Genomic DNA, 24,846 nt, shown 5'->3' with positions numbered 1-24,846 from the left:
ACATTGGCTCGATGGAAGAAGCCAGAGAGTGGTGGTAGAGAATTGCTTCTCTGAGTGGAGGCCTGTGACTAGTGGTGTGCCACAGGGATCAGTGCTGGGTCCATTATTATTTGTCATCTATATCTATGATCTGGATGATAATGTGATAAATTGGATCAGCAAGTTTGCTGATGATACAAAGATTGGAGGTGTAGTAGACAGTGAGGAAGGTTTTCAGAGCCTGCAGATGGACTTGGACCAGCTGGAAAAATGGGCTGAAAAATGGCAGATGGAGTTTAATACTGCCAAGTGTGAGGTATTGCACGTTGGAAGGACAAACCAACGTAGAACATACAGGGTTAATGGTAAGGCACTGAGGAGTGCAGTGGAACAGAGGGATCTGGGAATACAGATACAAAATTCCCTGAAAGTGTTGTCACAGGTAGATAGGGTCGTAAAGAGAGCTTTTGGTACATTGGTCTTTATTAATGGAAGTATTGAGTATAAGAGCTGGAATGTTATGATGAGGTTGTATAAGGCATTGGTGAGGCTGAATCTGGAGTATTGTGTTCAGTTTTGGTCACCAAATTAGAGGAATGATATAAATAAGGTTGAAAGAGTGCAGAGAAGGTTTACAAGGATGTTGCCGGGACTTGAGAAACTCAGTTACAGAGAAAGGTTGAATAGGTTAGGACTTTATTCCCTGGAGCGTAGAAGACTGAGGGGAGATTTGATAGAGGTTTATAAAATTATGATGGGTATAGATAGAGTGAATGCAAGCAGGCTTTGTCCACTGAGGCAAGGGGAGAAAAAAACCAGAGGACATGGGTTAAGGGTGAGGGAGGAAAAGTTTAAAGGGAATATTAAGGGGGGCTTCTTCACACAGAGAGTGGTGGGAGTATGGAATGAGCTGCCAGACGAGTTGGTAAATGCGGGTTCTTTTTTAACATTTAAGAATAAATTGGACAGATACATAGATGGGAGGTGTATGGAGGGATATGGTCCATGTGCAGGTCAGTGGGACTAGGCAGAAAATGGTTTGGCACAGCCAAGAAGGGCCAAAGGGCCTGTTTCTGTGCTGTAGTTTCTATGGTTCTATGGTTCTATTTCTTGTCGTTGAGGGAGTTTGTCAAAGGGACCAGTCACTCACCGTAGTGCTCTGTTACCACAGGAACCAGACCACACTTCCCAGCGATGTAGGCATGAGTAGCATCAAAAGAAGCTGCGTCCACCTCATCCCTCTGGAAAATAGAAGGAAATTCTGTGGCTAATAATTTCCCAGTCTGGAGGAAGGGATTTTTCCAGTCAATAGGAATCAAACACTACACAGGCTGGAAATCTGAGATAAAATTCAGCCAAAATGTGTGGTTGGCCTGGAATCATTCCTGGAGAGTGTAGCCATGGTTATCCCTGGCATGCAACAGCCATGAAGTATACACCGATGGATGGACCCTGCTGGCAGGTACCTGGATAAGGCAGCTCAGGTGCAGGCTCCACAGAATGTTGATGCCAGGCTCATTGAGACCTGCTACTAACTAGAGACCGAGTGAATGGAAACATGACACTAGAGGGAACAGAAGCAGCATGGTGGGTAATTTACTGGTATCCCTGGGCAGAACATCACGGGACCCAAGTTTAGATAGTCAGGGTGATGTAACAAAGCTTCCCACAATGAGAAAGGTTCTCCAATGACTCATGAGGGGTTGAAACCAGGAGGAGGTCTCTCCTTGGTGGGTGGGATGCAGGAGGTAGATCTGAGGAATAAGTTCTTTGGACCCAAGAAAACCTCTCAGAATAAGAGTGGAAGGTGAAATATTTAAGGGGAACCTGAAGAAGAACTTACCCACTGAGGGTGGTGCGAGTGTGGAATGAGCTGCTAGTGGAAGTGGTGGATGCAAGTTCAACTGCAATTTTTAAGAGAAGTTTGGATAAGTACATCGATGGGGGAGGGGTATGGAGGGTGATGGTCCAGGTGCTGGTCAAAGGGACTGGGCAGAATAGTAGTTTGGCATGGACTAGATGGGCTGAAGGGCCTGTTTCTGTGAAATCATGCTCTATGACTATGTGCAGAACTATTTTCATCAAAGTGTGGTAGAGCAGACTTAGGAAGGTGTACCCCTGGGTCATTTAGAACCAGTGGTGGATGTTGCATGGACTAGATTACATTCACTGAAGTCAGTACCTTTATCATTTCTATGCAGTGGCTTGCTGATGCTGCTCTGATGCAGACCAGGAGTGTGGACTTTGCATTCAGTGCCCAGTCCTCGCACTTGCTTTGCTCCGCTTTGCTTATACAGCACCACCGCACAATGCTGTTCTCCAGAGAGCTCCCTGACAGAAACCACAGCACAAGGCCACCATCAGAACGTGCTCCGCTCAGCCCTCAGACCACCAAGCTGACCCACAGCAATGCACTCCCCTCAATAGCTAAGTCTGGCTGTATGAACTCCAGGCGATTCCATCATGGCATGTCCTCCCTGTGCCTAACAAGTCTAGGGTATACACAATGATTGGTGAGACCCCAGGAAAGAACAAGGAACTGATTGACACATGGGATACATGGTGAGCTAGCCAATCTGATACAAAATTAGTTTAGTGAAAGGAGTCAGAGGTGTTGGCAGGGGATTCTTTATTAATTTGTCATTATCAGGGTGGAATTTGAAGTCAGAATACAGGGTTAATGGCAGGATTCTTATCAGTGTGGAGGAACAGAGAGACCTCAGGTCCACCTCCGCAGATCCCTCAAAGTTGCCATGCAAGTTGATCGAGTGGTTAAGAAGATGTATGGTGTCTTGGCTTTAATTAGTCAGGAGATTTGAGTTCAAGAGCCATGAGGTAATGTTGCAGCTCTATAAACCAGACATGGAATAGTGTGTCAGTTCTGGTAACCTCATTATAGGAAAGGTATGGAAGCTTTGGAGATTTATAGGATATAAATGCATAGGAGATTTACAAGGATATTGCCTGGATTACAAAACATGTCTTATGAGGATATGTGGAATGAGCTAGGGCTTTTCTCTCTGGAGCGAACGAGGATGAAGGATGACTTACTAGAGGTGTACAAGATGATTCGAGGTATAAGCTGAGACTTTTTCCCAAGGCAGAGACAGCTAATACAAGGGAGTATAACTTTAAGATGATTGGAGAAAAGCACAGGGGGGAGTGTCAGAGGTAGGTGGAGCGCCCTGCCAGAGGTAATGGTCGAGATACATACATTAGGGATATTTAGGAAACCCTTAAGTAGGCACATGGATAATAGGAAAATGTAGGACTATCTAGGGCAGGAGGGCTAGATTGATCATTGAGTAGGTTAAAAGACTGGTAGGATATCACAGGCCAAAGGGCCTACACTGTGTTGTAGTGTTCCAAACTGGACGTCTGTGACCAGTGGTGTGCACAGGACTTGGTACTGTTGTTTGTCCATATATGATCTATTTGGATGAAAGTACGGGCGCAATGGTTGGCAAGTCTGCAGCCAACACCAGAATTAGTGGAGTCATGGACAGTGAAGAAGGTTGTCTAGGCTTCAACTGGGGAATGTGGGCAAAGAAATGGCAGATGCAATTTAACTCAGACAGATGTGAAGTGATGCATTTTCAAAAATGAAACCAGGACAGGTCATACACAGTAAACAACAGGGCCCTGGGGAGTGTTGTAGAATAAAGAGACCAAAGGGTACAAATATATAGTTCCTTAAAAGTGGTGATACAGGTAGACAGGATGGTAATGAAGGTGTCTTTATCAGACAGGGAATTGAGTACAAGAGTTAGGGCATCATGTTACATCTATACAGAATGTTAGTGAGAGTCACACAGCCCAGAAGTCAGTACTTCACTCCAACTCATTCACGCCAACCAAGATGTGTATTTAAGCTCATCCCATTTGCAAGCATTTGATCCATATCCTTCTTATCCATGTATCTACCCAAATGTCTTTTGAATATTGTTGTACCTGTCTCAATTCCTTCCTCTGGTAGCTCGTTCCAATTACATATGACCCTCTGTGCAGAGAAGCTGCCCTTCTGGATCATGGAGTTGGGAAGGATATGATTAGACTAGGGAGAGCACTGAATCAATTCACATGGATGTTACCAAAATTATCAGGGGCATAGATATAGTGGATGATCAGTCTTTTTCCTTGGATAGGGGTAATCTTAAACTAGAGGGTGTAGGTTTAAGGTGAGAAGGGAAGAATTTAAAGGGGACCTGAGGGCAGAAGGTGGTGGGTACAGTATATGGACTGAGCTTCCACGTGTAGTAGAAGCAGGTTGAAAGACTTTAGGACAGATACATGGTTTAAACATATATGGGCCAAACATGGAAAATGGGAAGGCACCTTGGTCAACATGGACAATCTGGATCAATGGGCCTGTTTTCCTGCTGTATAACTCCCTGACAGCAAGGACCAGCCAACACAAGATGAAACCTCCAAGGAGTCTTGCCTTCTGGATGAACCATTCTGCTTTGGTGAGGCTAGAACTCTTTTCAAAGGATTCAGTTTCCAGCATTTACTAAATGGGAGTGGGAACCTCAGCAATAGGACCTATAGGCCATTGGATAAAGGTAAGAGTATAGACCTTCCACTCTGCCATCCCACCAGCGTGGCTGAAATAACCCGTTACACCTGGTCCTCTCCAAACTGCCACCTCCCCAGGTTGCAATCTTTTGGTTCTTTGGTACCTGCCTTAAATGGTATGAGGTCATAAGGCAAACAGTTCCAATCTTTATAGATAATACAAGAGGCAATGTTTGGTCAACACCAACGGCATTACCTTGATGGCCCAAACCCTTCAAGAGAGTGACGTAGTCTAATCCCAACACCTGGCTGATGTCTGTGTTGTCGGCAAGGAGCAGCAGCTTCACTGTGGTGTCCCGAAACATGAGGTTCTTCCTGTTGAAACCAGCTGAGCTGAACAACTGGAAAAGTTGTCGGTGCTTTCCATTCAGGCCGAAGAGATACTGCAGTGGGGAGTGACGGTTCCCAGTATTATTCATTTACTCTCATTATCTGCATAATTTATCTTCTTTTGCACAATGGTTGTTTGTTATTTATAGTTTTTCATAAATTCTATTGTATTTATTTTCCTGTAAATGCCTGCAAGAAAATGAATCTCAAGGTAGTATACAGTGACATATATGCACTTTGATAATAAATTTACTTTGACAGATTCAAGGTAGAAGACTTGTGTCAGTGCTGCCTCCTCACCACACTGGAGACCCAGGTTTGACCCGACCTCAGGTTCTCTCTGTCTGGAGTCTGCACGCACTTCCTGAGTGAGATTCCTACGGGTGCTCTGGTTTTCTCCAAATTGTACAGGTCAATAGATTTAATTGGGTGCTGTATAGTCCTCGTAGTGTGTGGCTGAGTGGTGGAATTGGGGAGGGGGGTGTGAGGGCTGATGAGAATGGGATTTGTGGATGGTCAGCACAGACTCAGAGGGCTGAAGGGCCTGTTTCTATGCTCTGTGACTATATGGACCACCATAATCCCCTCCTCCCCCCACCCCACCGCTGCAAACTCCTCACCATCACTGGGGGGGGGGGGGATAGCATTCATCTTGGCACCAGGCTGGCAACACACATTTTTAAAATATTTCTTATTGGAATTTATAGCATCTTTTATGTCTTGCACTGTACTGCTGTACAAGACAACAACTTTCATGACATGTGCCAGTGGCAATAAACCTGATTCTGATCACAGCATCTAGGAACATAAGGAATATTAACTGTCCTCCAAAGTGGCTCAACTGCTACGATACAAAGGAGAAAGAATAACACAATGTGGATCTTCAGCATCAACCTCACCGCTGGATAGTCACTTCAGAGACATGTTTAATCCAATCAACTTTGCAAAATAATTCTCATCAATATTTGGGGATTGATATGTAAACAGAATTATCCTGAAAGTGAATTAAGCAACATCCGGGTAAACTCAGATATGTTGGACAATACGCCCGATGTCATCACTATGACTAGGCATCTCCTGTCTCAGCACTCGGATTTGACAGCTTAGTGATTATGCATGTAGGAAGGGGTTCCAAACATGCATTAGGAGTAGATTACTTAGTCCCTCAAGCCTGCTCTACTATTTAATTAGATCACAACTGATCCATTTGCAACCTCAACTTGACATCCCTAACTTCACATGGTAACCTTTCTCCTTGATTATAAAGCATCACATACTCCTGCCTCAAAAGTATTCAAAGACTTAAAAGATTCAGCTCCCTCTGATTTGATAAGAGTTGGAAATCCCAATGTAAACCAAAGAAATGAATTGCAGGAGTAATTGCTTTTGAAATCAGGGCACCACTTGATGGCACAACCAATGACATTTTCAAGACGTGGTGCCTCAAGAAGGGGGCATCCATCATAAAGAACTCTCACCATTTAGCTTTTACCCACCACCACAAGTTTCTGAATGGTCCAGCAAGCCATGAACACTTACTCAATATTCTTCTTTTGCACTATTTATTTTTATTGTAAATTATAGTCTTTTTTTTTTACATCTTGCACTGTACTGCTGTCACAAAACAACAAATTTCATGATATTTCCATTCCCATTCTGACATGTCAGTCTCTACTGCCACCATGTTTGGAGGAGCAACACCTCATATTCCATCTGGATGGCATGAATATAGAATTCTCTGGCTTCTAGTAATTTTTCACTCCTCATTCCCTCTTCCATTCCCCACTTTAGCTCCCCTCCTACCACTTCTCCCCACCTGCCTATCACCTTCCCCTGGGGCCCCTCCTCATCATTTTCTTCCGTTGACCACTTTCCTCTCATATCAGATTCCTTCTTCACTAGCCATCTTTTCCAGCTTCTCACTTCGACCCCCACGCACCTGGCTACACCTATCACCTTTCAGTTTGTACTCCTTCCCCTCCTCTACCTTCTTATTCTGCTTCTTCCCCCTTCCTTTCCAGTCCTGATGAAGGTTCTCAGCCCAAAAGGTCAACTGTTTATTCACTTCCATAGATGCTGCCTGACCTGCTGAGTTCCTCCAGCATTTTGTGTGTGTTGCTTGGATTTCCAGCATCTGCAGAATCTCTTGTGTTAAAATTTCATCAGTGATTATAAAACTGATTCTGATTCTCACACTGAACAGCAGACAAAATGTGGTTTGACAATATTTTAAAAGAAGAGGGAGAAGTAGAGGAAGGCGGCTGCGAGGGGTTTGGTCAGTGCCAGAAGGTACAACCAGCCCATATATGGTAATATCCAGGGAAAGGGTCTCACCCCACCTGCCGACAAGCCTTTATGTGCTCTGCAACAGGCTCCCCTGCGGGGCAGGGGGCACTCACCTCCCCAGCATCCGGGCACCTTCAAAAGGTGATGCCTCAAAAAGGTGCCATCCTTCATTAAGGATCCCCAATACCCAGGACTTGCCCACTTCTCATTGCTACCATCAAGGAGGAGGTACAGGAGTCTGAAAACACACATTCCACATTTCAGGAGCAGCTTCTCCCCCTCCTCCATCAGATTTCTGAATGGATGATGAATCCATGAACACTCCCTCAGTCTTTTTGCTCTCTCTTTCTGCACTACTTATTTAATTACTTATTTTAATAAACCCTGATTCTGAAGTTAAATAAAATGTGATTGAGGAACAAGTGTGAGTTTTCAGAGTCTAGTTATTCTGCAATGACAGAAGCAGATACAACAGAAGCATTTAAGAGGCTCTAAGGCACATGAATGTGCAGAGAATGAAGAGATATGGACATTGTTCAGGCAAATGGGATTAGTGTAAATTGGCATTATTAGCTTAATTAGCTGTGCTGATCATGGTCCTGTTCATGGTCCATGGTCTACATGCTGTGTTCACTGCATTTACTAACATTTACCAGACCCATTTGCATTTTCAGAAAACAGTGCAGTTGTCCTGTGCTGTAAGCCAATCAATCATTGATCAAGGAAATAAAGTCCACTCACATATGAATCGATCGTTGTGTCTGTGAACAGCCCAAGTCCTGTTGCCTAAATGGGTTTAGATATCTGGGTCAAACAGTCCATTATATGACACCCCTCAGCAGATTAATATAACTGATTCTAATGCGTGAAGGAGCACGAGAGGTGACTTGATAGAGGTGTACAAGATGATAAGAGGCATAGATCTGAGAGGCCAGAGAAACTTCCTATACTCTAGATTGTAATGGGGGGCATCATTTTAAAGTGATGGGAGGTAAGTGAAGGGGAAATCAGGAGTACAGTAAGATTTTTTTTACACAGAGAATTGTGAACACGTGGAACGTGTTGCCAGGGATGGTGGTAGAGGCAGATACATTAGGGACATTTAAGAAACTCTTAGATGGGCAGATGGATGATATAATAATGGAGGGTTAGATTGATCTTAGAGTATAAGATTATTAGAGTACAAGGTCATTAGATCAGCGCGTCTTGGGTCAAAGGGCATTTACTGTACTGTGCTATATTCTATATTCTATAACCTGGTCAAACAGTCATGGGGGCAGCAAGCGAGTGAAATAAAAACTAAACGGAAAATGCTGGAACCACACAGCGGGTCAAGCAGCATCTGTGGTAATTGTTGTTTTAGGTTGAAGTTTGAAGTTTACCCTATTTCTCTTCCCACAGACACTGCCTGAGGTGCTGAGCATTTCCAGTATCTTTCTGGTTTTACATGACACGGAGGAGGAGATGGAACCTGGACCAGGGTGAGGAATTTCCGGGCGCTCTTCCTGTAGTTGTATCTAGTCACGACTGCGTTCCCAGGACCGCGGCCTAGGTGGCATTTTCTCCCATCGGTAACGTTGGCCTGTGTTCCATCAGCGCACAGCAATCTGTACTTGGCTGCTTCAGATACTGAGGAGAAGAAAGGGACAACACCTTAACAACTTAATCTCCAGTATAGTAAATGTCAAGCTGATCTCTACATTCACCTTTGTGTCCCAGTTACACCCATGTGACCTACTATCCCTTACATATCTGGAGTATGGGAGGAAACCCACGTGGTCTGGGAGAGAAAGTACAGGCGCCCTACAGACAGTGGCAGGAATTGAAGCCAGGTTGCTGTTGAGGTAATAGTGTTATGGTAACTGCTACACTCTCATGCTGCCCCTAAATAAATTTGGTTTATTACTGTCACATGTACCAAGATACAGTGAAAAGCTTGACTTGCATGCTATTCAAGTCATCAAACAGTGCATTGAGAAAGAACTAGGTAAAGCAATAACAATGCAAAAATAAAATGTAAAGGTGCAATGAAAGTGCAGTGTAGGGAAATGATAAAGTTCAAGGTCATAACGAGGTAGATTGTGAGGTCAAGAGTGCATCTTATCGTTCAAGAGGTCCATGCACAAGAGTCTAACAGCAGAATAGAAGTGGTCCTTGAGCCTAGTGGGACGACTTTCAGGTTTTTGTATATTCTGCTCAATAGAAGAGGGGAGAAAAGAGAATGTCTTTTACCCTAAATAAAAACGTGGAAAAATTCAAGGAAAAGGAGGCAAGCTGTGGTGAGTAGCTGGTATTTATCCCACACTTAGCACAACGGAACTATTACCACACTTGCCCCCATTGGGCTTCCAGACAGACAGCAATTCTAAACTACTCCAAGGGATTGAGATGCTTTGGGACAACCTGAGTTCAGGGAAGGTGCAGGACAAATGTAAACCATTTTCGCCTTTTGAACAATGCCTTGAAGTGCTGTTCCCTGCAGTATTAGGAAAACATTTATCCTCTGTATCTCTGTGCAATCCCATTTACTAACAACTGATGGTGACATCCTAGTTCCTTTTACTACTTCAACGATGCAATGGTGAAATCGACCTCACCAACACTGACATAACAGAAACACTATTGAGAGCACCCTGACTGGTTGCATCATAGACTGGTACAGCAGTTCTAAAGCACAGGGGCCCAAGAGACTGCAGAGTATAGTGGACACAGACTGGTTTATCAGGGACACAACCACCTCCATCATCGACAGCATCTACAGGAGGTATACCGTGCTTCAAGGAGGAGACATATGCCATCAAGGATCCTCACTATCCAGGCCATGCCCTCTTCTCACCGTTATCATCAGGCCTGAAGTCCAACGTCACCTGGTTAAAGGACAGCTACTTCCTTTCAACCATCAGATTCTTGAACCGACCTGCACAACCCTATCCTTCCCTCAGCAAAGAAACTCTATGGGGAATCTTTTGTACTATCATGGAATTGTCTCTGATTGTGTTTGTTTTCCACTAATGCCTTAAGGACAACAAAGAGGTGATCGCAAGAGGCAGAGGAATGGCTACAAATCGGTAGACCTGGCCTTGTTCAAATATCAGAGGATCTGAACAACTACACCATGGTTGTCATGGACTTTCTTAAAAAAAGGTCATAGATGAGTATGTCCCACAAAATCATTCAGAGTCTTCCCCGATTAGAACCCTGGATGAACCATAAGATTGACAATCTGCTGAGGGGCGGATCAGTGGCTTTCAGCTCTGGCGATGCGAGAGGTCCAGATACACTTCCCAGAAAGTCATTTCATTTGCAAAGTGGCAATTCTGGACCAAACCTGAATTACTGAAGGATGGTTGGCAGCTGCAGAGGGCTTGGATGCTATCACCTCCAACAAGGTGAAACCAAGCGACACAGATGACAGCAGGGCTTCGCTCCCAAATGAGCTCCATGTCTTCTATGTACATTTTGACCATCAAAACATGGAGGAACCTTCACAAACTCCCACAGCCCTTGGTGACCCTGTGATCTCAGTCTTGGAGGCCAATGTAAGAGCAACCTTTAAGAAGGTGAACCCATGGAAAGCAACCGGCCCAGATGGGGTACCTGGCAGAGTACTAAACACCTCTGCTGATCAACTGGCTGGAGTGTTCACCAACACACACAAAAAGTGCTGGTGAATGCATCAGGCCAGGCAGCATCTATAGGAAGAGGTACAGTTGACGTTTCAGGCCGGGACCTTTTATCAGGACTAACTGAAAGAAGAGATTTGAAAGTGGGAGGGGGAGGGGGAGATCCAAAATGATAGGAAAAAACAGGAGGGGGAGGGATGGCTCTAAGAGCTGGAAAGTTGATTGGCAAAAGGGATATGAGGCTGGAGAAGGGAGAGGATCATGGGATGGGAGGCCTAGGGAGAAAGAAAGGGGGAGAGGGGAAGCCCAGAGAATGGGCAAGGAGTACAGTGAGAGGGACAGAGGGAGAAAAAAGGAGAGAGAGAGAGAATGAATGAATGAATGAATGAATAAATAAATAAATAAATAAATAAATAGACAGACAGATAGATATGGCTGGGTTACGAAGGGGAGGTGGGGCATTAATGGAAGTTAGAGAAGTCAATGTTCAGGCCATCAGGTTGGAGGTTACCCAGATGGAATATAAGGTGTTGTTCCTCCAACCTGAGTGTGGCTTCATCTTAACAGTAGAGGAGGCTGTGGATAGATATATCAGAATGGGAATAGGACGTGGAATTAAAATGTGTGGCCACTGGGAGATCCTGCTTTCTCTGGCAGACAGAACGTAGGTGTTCAGTGAAATGGTCCCCCAGCCTGCGTCAGGTCTCGTCAATATACAGAAGGCCACACCGGGAGCACCAGACGCAGTATATCACACCAGCCGACTCACTAGTGAAGTGTCACCTCACCTGGAAGGACTGTCTGGGGCCCTGAACGGTAGTGAGGGAGGAAGTGTAAGGGCATGTGTAGCACTTGTTCCGCTTACAAGGATAAGTGCCAGGAGGGAGATTGGTGGGAAGGGATGGGGGGGACAAATGGACAAGGGAGTTGCCTAGGGAGCGATCCCTGCGGAAAGCAGAAAGGGGGAGAGGGAAAGATGTGCTTGGTGGTGGGATCCCGTTAGAGGTGGCGGAAGTTACAGAGAATTATATGTTGGACCCAGAGGCTGGTGGGGTGGTAGGTGAGGACAAGGGGAACCCTATTCCTAGTGGGGTGGCGGGAGGATGGAGTGAGAGCAGATGTGCATGAAATGGGAGAAATGCATTTGAGAGCAGAGTTGAAGGTGGAGGAAGGGAAGCCCCTTTCTTTAAAAAAGGAGGACATCTCCTTCGTCCTGAAATGAAAAGCCTCATCCTGAGAGCAGATGTGGTGGAGACGGAGGAATTGCAAGAAGGGGATGACATTTTTGCAAGAGACAGGGTGGGAAGAGGAATAGTCTAGGTAGCTGTGAGAGTCCGTAGGCTTATAGTAGACATCAGTAGATAAGCTGTCTCCAGAGATAGAGACAGAAAGATCAAGAAACGGGTGGGAGGTGTCGGAAATGGACCAGGTAAACTTGAGGGCAGGGTGAAAGTTGGAGGCAAAGTTGATGAAGTCAACGAGCTCAGCATGCGTGCAGGAAGCAGCACCAATGCAGTCGTCGATGTAGCGAAGGAAAAGTGGAGGACAGACACCAGTATAGGCTTGGAAAATGGATTGTTCCACAAAGCCAACAAAAGGGCAGGCATAGCTGGGACCCATACTGGTGCCCATGGCTACACCTTTAGTTTGGAGGAAGTGGGAAGAGCCAAAGGAGAAATTATTAAGAGCAAGGACTAATTCCGCTAGATGAAGGAAAGTGGTGGAAAAGGGGAACTGGTTAGATCTGGAATCCAAAAAGAAGCGGAGAGCTTTGAGACCTACCTGGTGGGGGATGGAGGTATATAGGGACTGGACATCCATGGTGAAAATAAAGTGGTGGGGGCCAGGGAACTTAAAATCATCGAAAAAATTCAGAGTGTGAGAGGTGTCACGAACATAGGTAGGAAGGGATAGAACAAGCGGGGATAAAACCGTGTCGAGGTATGCAGAAATGAGTTCGGTGGGGCAGGAGCAAGCTGAGACAATGGGTCTACCTGGACAGGTAGGTTTGTGGATCTTGGATAGGAGGTAGAAACGGGAAGTGCGGGGTGTGGGAACTATAACGTTAGTAGCAGTGGATAGGAGGTCCCCTGAGCGGATAAAGTTGGTGATGGTGTGGGAGACAATGGCCTGGTGCGGTGATATTCCATCTGGGTAGCCTCCAACCTGATGGCATGAACATTGACTTCTCTAACTTCCGTTAATGACCCACCTCCCCTTCGTACCCCATCCGTTATTTATTTATTATTATTAATCTTTTTCTCCTCTGTCTCCTTTTTTCTCCCTCTGTCCCTCCCACTATACTCCTTGCTCATCGTCTGGGCTTCCCCCCTCCCCCTTTCCTTCTCCCTAGGCCTCTTGTCCCATGATCCTCTCCCTTCTCCAGCCTCATATCCCTTTTGCCAATCAACTTTCCAGCTCTTGGCTCCATCCCTCCCCCTCCTGTCTTCTCCTATCATTTCTGATCTCCCCCTCCCCCTCCCACTTTCAAATCTCTTACTATCTCTTCCTTCGGTTAGTCCTGACGAAGAGTCTCGGCCCGAAATGTTGACTGTACCCCTTCCTATAGATGCTGCCTGGCCTGCTGCGTTCACCAGTATTTTTTGTGTGTGTTGCTTGAAATTCCAAGATCTGCAGATTTCCTCGTGCTGGAGTGTTCACCAATATTTTTAACCTCTTGCTTCGGCAGTCTAAGTTACCGACCTACTTCAAGGGGACTCCAATTATATTGGTGGCTTAGAACAACATGATAACTTGACTCAATGATTATTGCAAAATAGCACTTACATCCACTATGATAAAGTGCTTTGAGAGGTTGGTGATAAAACATGTCAACTCTTGCCTGAGAACCGACTTAGATTTGCTCACCGACTCAACAGGTCAACAGCAGAAACCATTTCATTGGCTCTTTACCCAACCCTGGAATATCTGGACAGTGGAGACGCATACATCAGGATGTTCTGTATCAACTACAGCTGGGCATTCGATACTAACATCCCCTCAAAATGAATCAATAAGGTTAAAGACCCTGGCCTCAATGCCTTCCTTCTGTAATTGGATCCTCGATTTCCTCACTTGCAGACCCCAGTCAGTTCAGATTGGCAAAAACATCTCCTGCACGATCTCCATCAGCACAGGTGCATCACAAGGCTGTGTGCTTAGCCCCTGCTCTACTCACTTTACACTTATGACTGTGTGACTAAATACCACTCCAATGTTATATTTACGCTTGCTGATGACACCACTTTCGCTGCGAAATTAAAGGTGGTGATGAATCAATATATAGAAAGGAGATTGAAAATCTGGCTGAGTGGTGTCAGACCAACAACCTCTTAACCAGTCAGCAAACCAAGGAGCTGATTATTGACTTCAGGGCGAGGAAACCAGAGGTCCATGAGCCAGTCCCCTCTGGGGAATCAGAGGTGGAGAGAGTCAGCAACTTTAAATTCCTTGCTGTTATCTTCACAGAGGACCTGTCCTGGGTCCAGCATGCAAGTTCCATTGTGAAGAAAGCACAGCAGTACGTCTACTTCCTTAGAAGTTTTGGAAGATTTGGCATGATATCTGAAGTTTTATAGTTGTGTGGTGGAGAGTACATTGACTGGTTGCATCATGAGCCTGGTATGGAAAAACCAATGCCTTTGAAAAGAAAATCCTACAAAAAGTAGTGGATATAGCCCTATCTATCATGGGCAAAACTTCCAGGCCTTGCGTTCTTTTCACAGCTGTCATCAGGAAGAAGGATCCAAACCACCAGGTTCAGGAGGAACCTCAACCATCAGGCTCTTGAAACGGAGGGGATAACTTCACTCACCCATCACTGAACTGTTCCCACAACCTGTGGACTCACTTTCAAGGATTCTCCATCTCATGTTCTCAACATTTGCTTATTTATTTATTGTTACTTTGTTTTTCTTTTTACTTGCAGTTTGTCGTCTTTTGCACAATGGTTGTTTGTCCGTTTATCGGGTGTGGTCTTTCATTGATTCTATTCTGTTTCTTGGATTTACTGTTTTTGCATGCAAGAAAATGAATCTGAGGGTTGTATAAGGTAACATATAAGTACTTGATAATAAAGTTATTTTTAACTTGTTCAGCAGTCTTTTTTCCCCACTGTCTTGCAGAATTCATGTTCTGTGTTGTCTGAACCTAAACTCTGAATATAAATTATACATAATAAAGAAAATAAATTATAAAATCATAAGACCATAAATATAGGAGTAGAATTAGGCCATTCGGTCCATTGAGTCTGCTCCTCCATTTCATCATGGCTGATCAATACTTCATACTTTATACTTTATTGTCGCCAAACAATTGGTACTAGAACGTACAATCATCACAGCGATATTTGATTCTGTGCTTCACACTCCCTGGATTACAAATATTAAATATTAAAAATAGTAAATATTAAAAATTTTAATTATAAATCATAAATAGAAAATAGAAAAATGGGAAGTAAGGTAGTGCAAAAAAACCGAGAGGTAGGTCCGGATATTTGGAGAGTATGACCCAGATCCAGGTCAGGATCCGTTCAGCAGTCTTATCATTGTTGGAAAGAAGCTGTTCCCAAATCTGGCCGTGTGAACCTTCTCCCGGAGGGAAGAGGGATGAAAAGTCTGTTGGCTGGGTGGGTTGTGTCCTTGATTATCCTGGCAGTACTGCTCCGACAGTGTGCGGTGTAAAGTGAGTCCACGGACGGAAGATTGGTTTGTGTGGTGTGCTGCACCGTGTTCATGATCTTCTGCAGCTTCTTTCGGTCTTGGACAGGACAACTTTCATACCAGGTTGTGATGTACCCTAGAAGAATGCTTTCTACGGTGCATCTTTCCCTCTCAGTCCAATCTCCTGCCTTCTTCCTGTAACCCTTCATAACCTGACTAATCAAGAATCTATTAACATCTGCCTTAAATACACCCAATGACCAGGCCTCCAGAGCCACCTGTGGCAACAAATTCCACAGATTCACCATTTCTGTTTCAAATGGATGTCCCTCTATTCTGAAGCTGCGTACTCTGGTACTAGACTCTCCCACTATAGGAAATATCCTCTCCACGTGTACTCTATTTAGGCCTTTCAACATTTGATAGGTTTTAATGAGATCCCCCCCTTTCCAGTGAATACATGCTACAAGCATTGTACCTGTACCTGTCCAAATGACAGTAAACTTGACTTGTTAAAAGTCAACTCAGAAACTGAAACCATTGAATAGGAGGGAGGGAATATGGGAAGGTTTATGTTGCTTGTCTATCTTCAGGGAAGGAATGAGAAAGAACAAAGCATTCATTATGTGGAATGAGCTGCCTGAGGAAATGGTTGAGGTGGATACAAATACAACATTTAAAAGACATTTGGACAGGTACGTGGATAGGAAAGTAGATGGGTTTGTGCCAAATTTAGACAAATGGGGTCCAGCTGAGATAGGCAACTTGATACAAGATTCAAGTTTATTAATCACGTGTACAGTGAAATACATCATTTGTGTTAACATCTACCTACCTGTTGAGATACAGCACATTGTTTTCCACAAATGGAAAAGAGACATTAAAGTTATAAAAAGTGCAGCGAGATGTTAGAGTTTTTTAAAAAATGCAGCACTTTTTTTTCTTTGGCTGAGAAGACATTTAAGTTTTAAAAAAACAGAAAATAGACACCTTCAGGGGGTTAAGAAAACAGTGAGTACCAGATGATAGTAAACATAATTTTTTTCTAAAGAGATGAAATGGCTGGCTACCTCGGAAAAATAGACGTGTTTGATTGCACAAGGGATAACTGGATAGTGTATACAGAGTGAATTGAGCAGTATTTTAAAGAAAATAGAATAGCCAATGAGAAACAAGTGCCAGTTTTACTGAGATAGATTCATAGATGGGAAAGCATACAGATTGCTTAGAAGCTTAAACACAAAATAATCTGTAGATGCTGTAAAAGATCAAAGCAACACTTTCAGTACACTGGATGAACTCAGCAGGTCGGGCAGCATCAGTCAGAAACGAAGAGTCGACGTTTCGGGCCAGAACCCTTCATCAGGAAGGTTCTGACGAAGGGTTCCGGCCCAAGACGTCGACTCATCATTTCTGACTGATGCTGCCCAACCTACTGAGTTCATCCAGCGTACTGAAAGTGTTGCTTTGCTTAGAAGTTTAACTACTCCAACCATACCTGCCAAAATGAGCTTTGCTGATATTGTAAAAGTAATGTAGGAACATTTAGAAAAACCAGAACCATTGCTGATTGCAGAACACTTTCGGTTTCATAGTCAGAATCAAAAGGAAGGGGAGTCCATTGCAACACTTGTGGCTGATTGAAGAAATTGTCCAAGCATTTTGAGTTTGGTGACATTCGCAGCACGTTGGAGGAACTCAGCAGGTTGGGCAGCATCAGTGGAAACGATGAGTCGGTGTTTCGGGCCGGAACCCTTTGTCAGGACTGAAGAAAGAAGGAAGGGGAAGGACTTGATGAGTGCTTGTAGGTTCAGTTGAAAAACAAGTAATTTGAAAGACAAAGGGGTGGGGGAGGGGAAGCAGGGATGTCATAGGGAGGAAAATAATAGGTAGTATAAGAAGGAGACGGAACCATGAGGGAGGTGATAGGCAGCTGGGGCAGGGGGCAGAGTGAAATAGGGATAGAGGAAGGGAGGGAGGGGGAATTACCAGAAGTTGGAGAATTCTATGTTCATACCAAGGGGCTGGAGACTACCTAGATGGTATATTAGGTGTTGCTCCTCCAACCTGAGTTTAGCCTCATCATGGCAGTAGAGGAGGCCATGTATGGACATATCTGAATGGGAATGGGAAGCAGAGTTGAAGTGGGTGGCTACCGGGAGATCCTGTTTATTGTGGCGGATGGAGTAGAGGTGCTCGATGAAGCGGTCCCCCAATCTGCGTCGGGTTTCACCGATGTAGAGGAGGCCACGCCGGGAGCACTGGATGTAATAGATGATTATTGAAATTATTAAATTTTTATTTAATAATTACACTTTCCCACCTATGAATCTATCTCAGTAAAACTGGCACTTGTTTCTCATTGACTATTCTATTTTCTTTAAAATACTGCTCAATTCACTCTGTATACACTATCCAGTTATCTCTTGTGCAATCAAACACATCTATTTTTCCGAGGAAGCCAGCCATTTCATCTCTTTAAAAAAAATTATGTTTACTATCATCCAGTACTCACTGTTTTCTTGACTCCCTGAAGGTGTCTATTTTCTGTTTTTTTTTAATAATTATTTAAATTTTTAAAAAATGATTTAATAACTGCCTCAACTATACCTCTTCCCTCCCCGCCAGATGCAAAAATACCATTCCCTATTCCCAGTTCCTCCATCTCCGCCGCATCTGCTCCCAGGATGAGGCTTTCCATTCCAGGACATCCCAAATGTCCTCTTTCGTTAAGGATCGTGGTTTCCCTTCTACAGTCATCAATGATGCCCTCACCTGCATCTCCTCCATTTCCCACACTTCGGCCCTCACCCCATCCTCCCGCAACCACAACAGGGACAGAGTTCCCCTTGTCCTCACCTACCACTCCATCAGTCTCGGGATCCAGCAAATTATCCTCCACAACTTCCGCCACCTTCAAACAACAGGAATTCTGCAGATGCTGGAAATTCAAGCAACACACATCAAAGTTGCTGGTGAACGCAGCAGGCCAAGCAGCATCTATAGGAAGAGGCGCAGTCGACGTTTCAGGCCGAGACCCTTCGTCAGGACCCTTCGCCACCTTCAACAGGACCCCAACACTAAGCACATCTTTCCCTCTCCACCCCTCTCCACTTTCTGCAGGGATCGGTCCCTCTGCAACTCCCTTATCTGCACGTCCATCCCCACGGATTTCCCACCCGGCACTTATCCCTGTAAGCGTAACTGCTACATGTGTCCCTACACCTCCTCTCTTGCCACAATTCAGGGTCCCAAACGGTCCTTCCAGGTGAGGCAACACTTCAGTTCTGAGTCTGTTGGAGTCATCTGGTGCTCCTGGTGCGGCTTCATCTACATCGGTGAAACCCAATGCAGATTGGGGGACCGCTTCGTCGAGCTCCTCCACTCCATCCGCCACAACAAACAGGATCTCCCGGTAGCCACCCACTTCAACTCTGCTTCCCATTCCCATTCAGATATGTCCATACATGGCCTCCTCTACTGCCATGATGAGGCTAAACTCAGGTTGGAGGAGCAGCACCTCATATATCGTCTAGGTAGTCTCCAGCCCCTTGGTATGAACATAGAATTCTCCAACTTTTGGTAATTCCCCCTCCCTCCCTTCCTCTATCCCTATTTCACTCTGCCCCCTGCCCCAGCTGCCTATCACCTCCCTCATGGTTCCGCCTCCTTCTTCTACTACCCATTGTTTTCTTGCCTATGACGTCCCTGCTTCCCCTCCCCCACCCCTTCGTCTTTCAAATTACTGGTTTTTCAACTGAACCTATAAGCTTTCTTCAACTCCTTCCCCCTCCTTCTTTCTTCAGTCCTGACAAAGGGTTCCGGCTTGAAACGTCGACTCATCGTTTCCACTGATGCTGCCCGACCTGCTGAGTTCCTCCAGCGTGCTGTGAGTGTTGCTTTGATCCCAGCATCTGCAGATTATTTTGTGTTTTTGAGCTTGGTAATGGGCTTAATGATGCTCTGAGAGATCAATTAGTTTGTGGAATCTTATAAGAGAGCATTCAAAAACGGCTCCTACCTGAAGCACAACTCAGATTTAAAAGAGCAGTTAAAACTGCTGTATCAATGGAAACAGCAGACAGAGACGCAATTGTGTCACAGTCAGGAATGAAAGAGAGCGTGAACAAAATTGCAATGTCTAAGCAGAAACCTGCCTGGCCAAACAAACTGTTACCATTGTGGTAGGGGCTCACATACACCAGACCAATGCAGGTTTAGAGGCCTGCATAGGCTGTTGTAGGACACATACAAAAAACATTTCAGGCAGACAAAAATACATGACTGCACAGGGAAGAGAAAAAGATTTTTTTAAAATCTCAAGTTGCAGTTTCAAAAAGAGCACTAATCTGCATGCTGTTGATAAAAAAAATCTGAGATTACACGGGGCTGGGTAGTCTTGAGATTTACAATGTGAAAACTAATAAGAGACAAGCAATATGGCTCACAGCAGAAGTAAAATGGAACTGGACACTGGCTCGGCTGTTTCAGTCATTTGAACGGCATTCAAAGATACTGAACTAAAGCCTGCAGATATCCAATTAAAAGCAGACTGGAGAAAAGGTAACTCCTGTGGGAACGACATTCATAACAGTGAAATACAACAACCAACAAGCCATATTGGGGAGGGCCAGCATTGTGGGTCATGATTAGCTGAGATAACAGGAGGGTCAGCATTGTGGGTCATGATTGGCTGAGACAGCTACAACTTGATTGCAGATCCACTTACCATTTGCATGACACATCCCTGCAATAGTCAACCGAAAGCCAATTAAGAAACGTGCTGGATGATGCAACAGCAGTGTTCAAGAATAGCACTGGAAAACTCAAACGTATCGTAAAATAGTGTTAATTGAAAATGCCACACCCAAGTTTTACAAAGCCTGTCCGGTTCTTACACCATTTGTGATAAAGCAGCCAGTGAGTTAGGTCACATGGAGGCTGAAGGAATTCTTTTCAAGGTTGAGTGGAGCCCATGGGCAACATCAGTGGTCCCAGAAGCCAAGAAGAATGAGTCTGTCAAGATCTGTGGTGATTTTAAGGTCATTGTCAACACAGTACTGAAAGAAGATCAATACCCTCTGCCCAGGATAAAGGATATCTTTGCAAACCTTTTGGGAGAAAAACACTTCAGCAAAGTGGACTTAGTAGGCCTACCTACAAATGGAGATGGAAAAAGAGTCCAAAGTATTGCTCACCACAAACACTCAGAAAGGGCCTTATCGCTAAAAGTGCTGAGAAAATTCAAGCGGTGGTGGATGCCCCAAGACTAAAGGATGTGTCACAGTTGTGGTTGTTTTCAGGGTTTATCAATTACTATGACAGGTTTCTGCCATGCCTGGCCACTGTGCTTCACTTATTACCGTGCTGAACTCATTACTACAGATTGGGAAGAAATGGTAGTGGACAAAGCAATGTGAGGCTTTCTAAAAGGTAGGGGAAAGGTTGAAGTCAGACACTGTTCTCACACATAATGATCCACATCGTCCAGTGACGTCTTGCCTTATGCAATAGGCATATTCATGTCACATGTAATGGTATAGGTAGTCATAGAAACATAGAAAATCTACAGCACAATACAGGCCCTTCAGCCCACAAAGCTGTGCTGAACATTTCCTTACCTTAGAATTACCTAGGCTTTACCCATAGTTCCCTATTTTTCTGAGCTCGATGTAACCATCTAGGAGTCTCTTAAAAGACCCTATCGTTTCCACCTCCACCACCGCCGCCGGCAGCCCATTCCACGCATTCACCACTCTCTGCGTAAAAAACTTACCCCTGACATCTCCTCTGTACCTACTTCCAAGCACCTTAAAACTGTGCCCTCTCGTGCTAGCCATTTCAGACCTGGGAAAAAGCCTCTGACTATCCACACGATCAATGCCTCTCATTATCTTGTACACCTCTATCAGGTCACCTCTCATCCTCTGTCACTTCAAGGAGAAAAGGCCAAGTTCACTCAACCTATTCTCATAAGGCATACTCCCCAATCCAGGCAACATCCTTGTAAATCTCCTCTGCACCCTTTCTATGGTTTCCTTGTCCTTCCTATAGTGAGGTGACTAGAACTGAGCACAGTACTCAAAGTGGGGTCTAACCAGGGTTCTATATAGCTGCAACATTACCCTTCGGCTCCTAAACTCAATCCCATGGTTGATGAAGGCCAATGCACCTTATGCCTTCTTAACCACAGAGTCAACCTGTGCAGCAGCTTTGAGTGTCCTATGGACTCGGACCCCAAGATCCCTCTGATTTCCACACTGCCAAGAGTCTTACCATTAATACTATATTCTGCTATCATATTTGACCTACCAAAATGAACCACCTCATACTTATCTGGGTTGAACTCCATCTGCCACTTCTCAGCCCAGTTTTGCATCCTATCAATGTCCCACTGTAACCTCTGACAGCCCTCCACACTATCCACAAAACCCCCAACCTTTGTGTCATCAGCAAATTTACTAACCCATCCTTCCATAGAACCATAGAACATTACAGCACAGAAACAGGCCTTTTGGCCCTTCTTGGCTGTGCCAAACCATTTTTCTGCCTAGTCCCATTGACCTGCACCTGGACCATATCCCTCCATACACCTCTCATCCAAGTACCTGTCCAAGTTTTTCTTAAATGTTAAAAGTGAGCCCGCATTTACCACTTCATCTGGCAGCTCATTCCACACTCCCATACCTCCCTAATGTTCCCTTTGAACTTTTCCCCCTTCACCCTTAACCCATGTCCTCTGGTTTTTTTCTCCCCCAGCCTCAGCAGAAAAAGCCTGCTTGCATTCACTCTATCTATACCCATCATAATTTTATATACCTCTATCAACTCTCCCTTCATTCTTCTACGCTCCAGGGAATAAAGTCTTAACCTATTCCACCTTTCTCTGTAACTCAGTTTCTCAAGTCCCATAACATCCTTGTAAACCTTCTCTGCACTCTTTCAACCTTATTAATATCCTTCCTGTAATTTGGTGACCAAAACTGTACACAATACTCCAAATTCGGCCTCACCAATGCCTTATACAACCTCACCATAACATTCCAACTCTTATACTCAATACTTTGATTAATAAAGGCCAATGTACCAAAAGCTCTCTTTATGACCCTATCTACCTGTGGTGCCACCTTTAGGGAATTTTGTATCTGTATTCCCAGATCCCTCTGTTCTACTGCACTCCTCAGTGCCCTACCATTTACCTTGTATGTTTTACCTTGGTTTGACCATCCAAAGTGCAATACCTCCCATTTGTCTGTATTAAACTCCATTTGCCATTTTTCAGCCCATTTTTCCAGCTGGTCCAAATCCCTCTGCAAGCTTTGAAAATCTTCCTCACTGTCCACTACACCTCCAATCTTTGTATCATCAGCAAATTTGCTGATCTAGCTTACCACATTATCATCCAGGTGTGAAGGGATCCAGGAGTGCCCCTATTAACTGTTTGGAGAGAGACATTGATGGTTTGTTTGGAAAGGAGAGAGAGACAGAGTTATTTACCACTGATATGTTGCTTTTGAAAAGAGAGAGAGAGAGACAAAGATTAATGGTTGGACTGTCACTTTAAGGCATTGGAAGTAACTTTGGATTTTTACTGAGTTTGGAGTTGGAGACAGAACCAAGCAGCTCGAAAGTTGCTATGGTGACCAAAGGCAGATTGTTGATGTTACTTTCAAGGTCTTGTTGCCTGCTTGTGCACTTCTTTACAGACAAAGGGGAGAGGGACTCTTTGAATGACAGGTGATGCTCAGCCTGGTGAAATAAATGGGAGGTCAGATGATACAGACCTCAGACACATGATCTGGACACTGAATGAGCATTGTTGTGCCCGCAGAGCAAGTGGGTTTTTGGAGGATTGATCAGGCGGATTGATCCAAATTGCTATTCCAATGGTGAAGAAGGGGTTGACTGGTGGGGAGTTGTCTATGTGTCCACCCTTGCCGGGGTGATAGCTCCATCACAGGAAAACTGGACCCCTGGTTAAAGTCACAGTCGGTGACTTGTAAAAGATTTCGGAGGACGACGAGAAGATCGACGGCATCTGTTCACCTGAAGACTCAACTCACTCTCTCTCTCCCTCTCTCTCTCTCTCTCCATCACTACTCAACTACATACCACGAACTGAACTGAACTGAACTTTACTCAACATCGTAAGACTGTATCTTTTTACCCCTAGACTTAAAGAAGCTTGGTTTTTTCATACATATATATTCCACACTTACTTTTATATATAATCATTGCTAACCTGTGTGATTTATTTACTTTGATATTACTGTATTGTGTAGTTACTAATAAATATTATTAGTTTATAGCAATACGAGACTCCATAGTGGTTCTATTTCTGCTGGTTTCTTTATCCCTGTCACGGGGTACGTGACACAGATCATTGATATAGATGACAAATCACAATGGACTGATCCCTGTGGCACACCACTAGTCACAGGCCTCCACTCAGAGAAGCTATCCTCCACTACCACTCTCTGGCTTCTTCCATTGAACCAATGTCTAATTGAATTTACTACCTCTCCATGTATACCTAGTGACTGAATCTTCCTAACTAACCTCCCATGCGGGACCTTGTTAAAGGCCTTACTGAAGTCCATGTGGACAACATCCAGTGCCTTCCCTTCATCCACTTTCCTGGTAACCTCCTCGAAAAACTCCAATAGATTGGTCAAACATGACCTACCACACACAAAGTCATGTTGACTCTCCTTAATAAGTCCCTGTCTATCCAAATACTTGTAGATCCTATCTCTCAGTACTCCTTCCAATAATTTACCTACTACCAACGTCAAACTTATTGGCCTATAATTTCCCAGATTACTTTTAGAGCCTTTTTTAAATAACGGAACAACACGAGCTATCCTCCAATCCTCCAGCAACTCACCCGTAGATACCGACATTTTAAATATGTTTGTATATCTGCCAGGGCCCCTGCAATTTCAACACTAGTCCCCTTCAAGGTCCAAGGGAATACCTTGTCAGGTCCTGGGGGTTAATCTACTCTGATTTGCCTCAAGATAGCAAGCACCTACTCCTCCTCAATCTGTATAGGTTCCATGACTCACTACTTGTTTGCCTTATTTCCATTGACTCCATGCCAATTTCCTTAGTAAATACAGATGCAAAAGATCCATTTAAGATCTCCCCCATTTCTTTTAGTCCCATACATAGCCGATCACTCTGATCTTCAAGAGGACCAATTTTATCCCTTACTATCCTTTTGCTCTGAATATACCTGTAGAAGCTCTTTGGATTATCCTTCACCTTGACTGCCAAAGCAATCTCATGCCTTCTTTTAGCCCTCCTGATTTCTTTCTTAAGTTTTTTTTTTGCACTTTTTATACTCCTCAAGCACCTTATTTGCTCCCTGCTTCCTATACATGTCATAC

The 24,846-nt window shown here is 44.4% G+C and overlaps 1 protein-coding gene across 1 annotated transcript in view; it reads right to left on the bottom strand.

Moving 5' to 3' along the window:
• sxph (saxiphilin) overlaps positions 1–24,846 on the bottom strand; it is a 107,569-nt gene that overhangs the window by 21,287 nt on the left and 61,436 nt on the right. The window contains exons 7-10 of the mRNA XM_063069274.1: positions 8,642–8,799; positions 4,751–4,937; positions 2,162–2,310; positions 1,130–1,220 (exon numbers count right to left, since the gene is read on the bottom strand). Coding sequence (XP_062925344.1) covers positions 1,130–1,220; positions 2,162–2,310; positions 4,751–4,937; positions 8,642–8,799 — 585 coding nt within the window. The remainder of the gene's footprint in view (positions 1–1,129; positions 1,221–2,161; positions 2,311–4,750; positions 4,938–8,641; positions 8,800–24,846) is intronic.

Source organism: Mobula hypostoma, chromosome 2, assembly GCF_963921235.1.
Source record: "Mobula hypostoma chromosome 2, sMobHyp1.1, whole genome shotgun sequence".
NCBI lineage: Eukaryota > Metazoa > Chordata > Chondrichthyes > Myliobatiformes > Myliobatidae > Mobula > Mobula hypostoma.
This window is presented reverse-complemented; position numbering and strand designations above follow the sequence as displayed.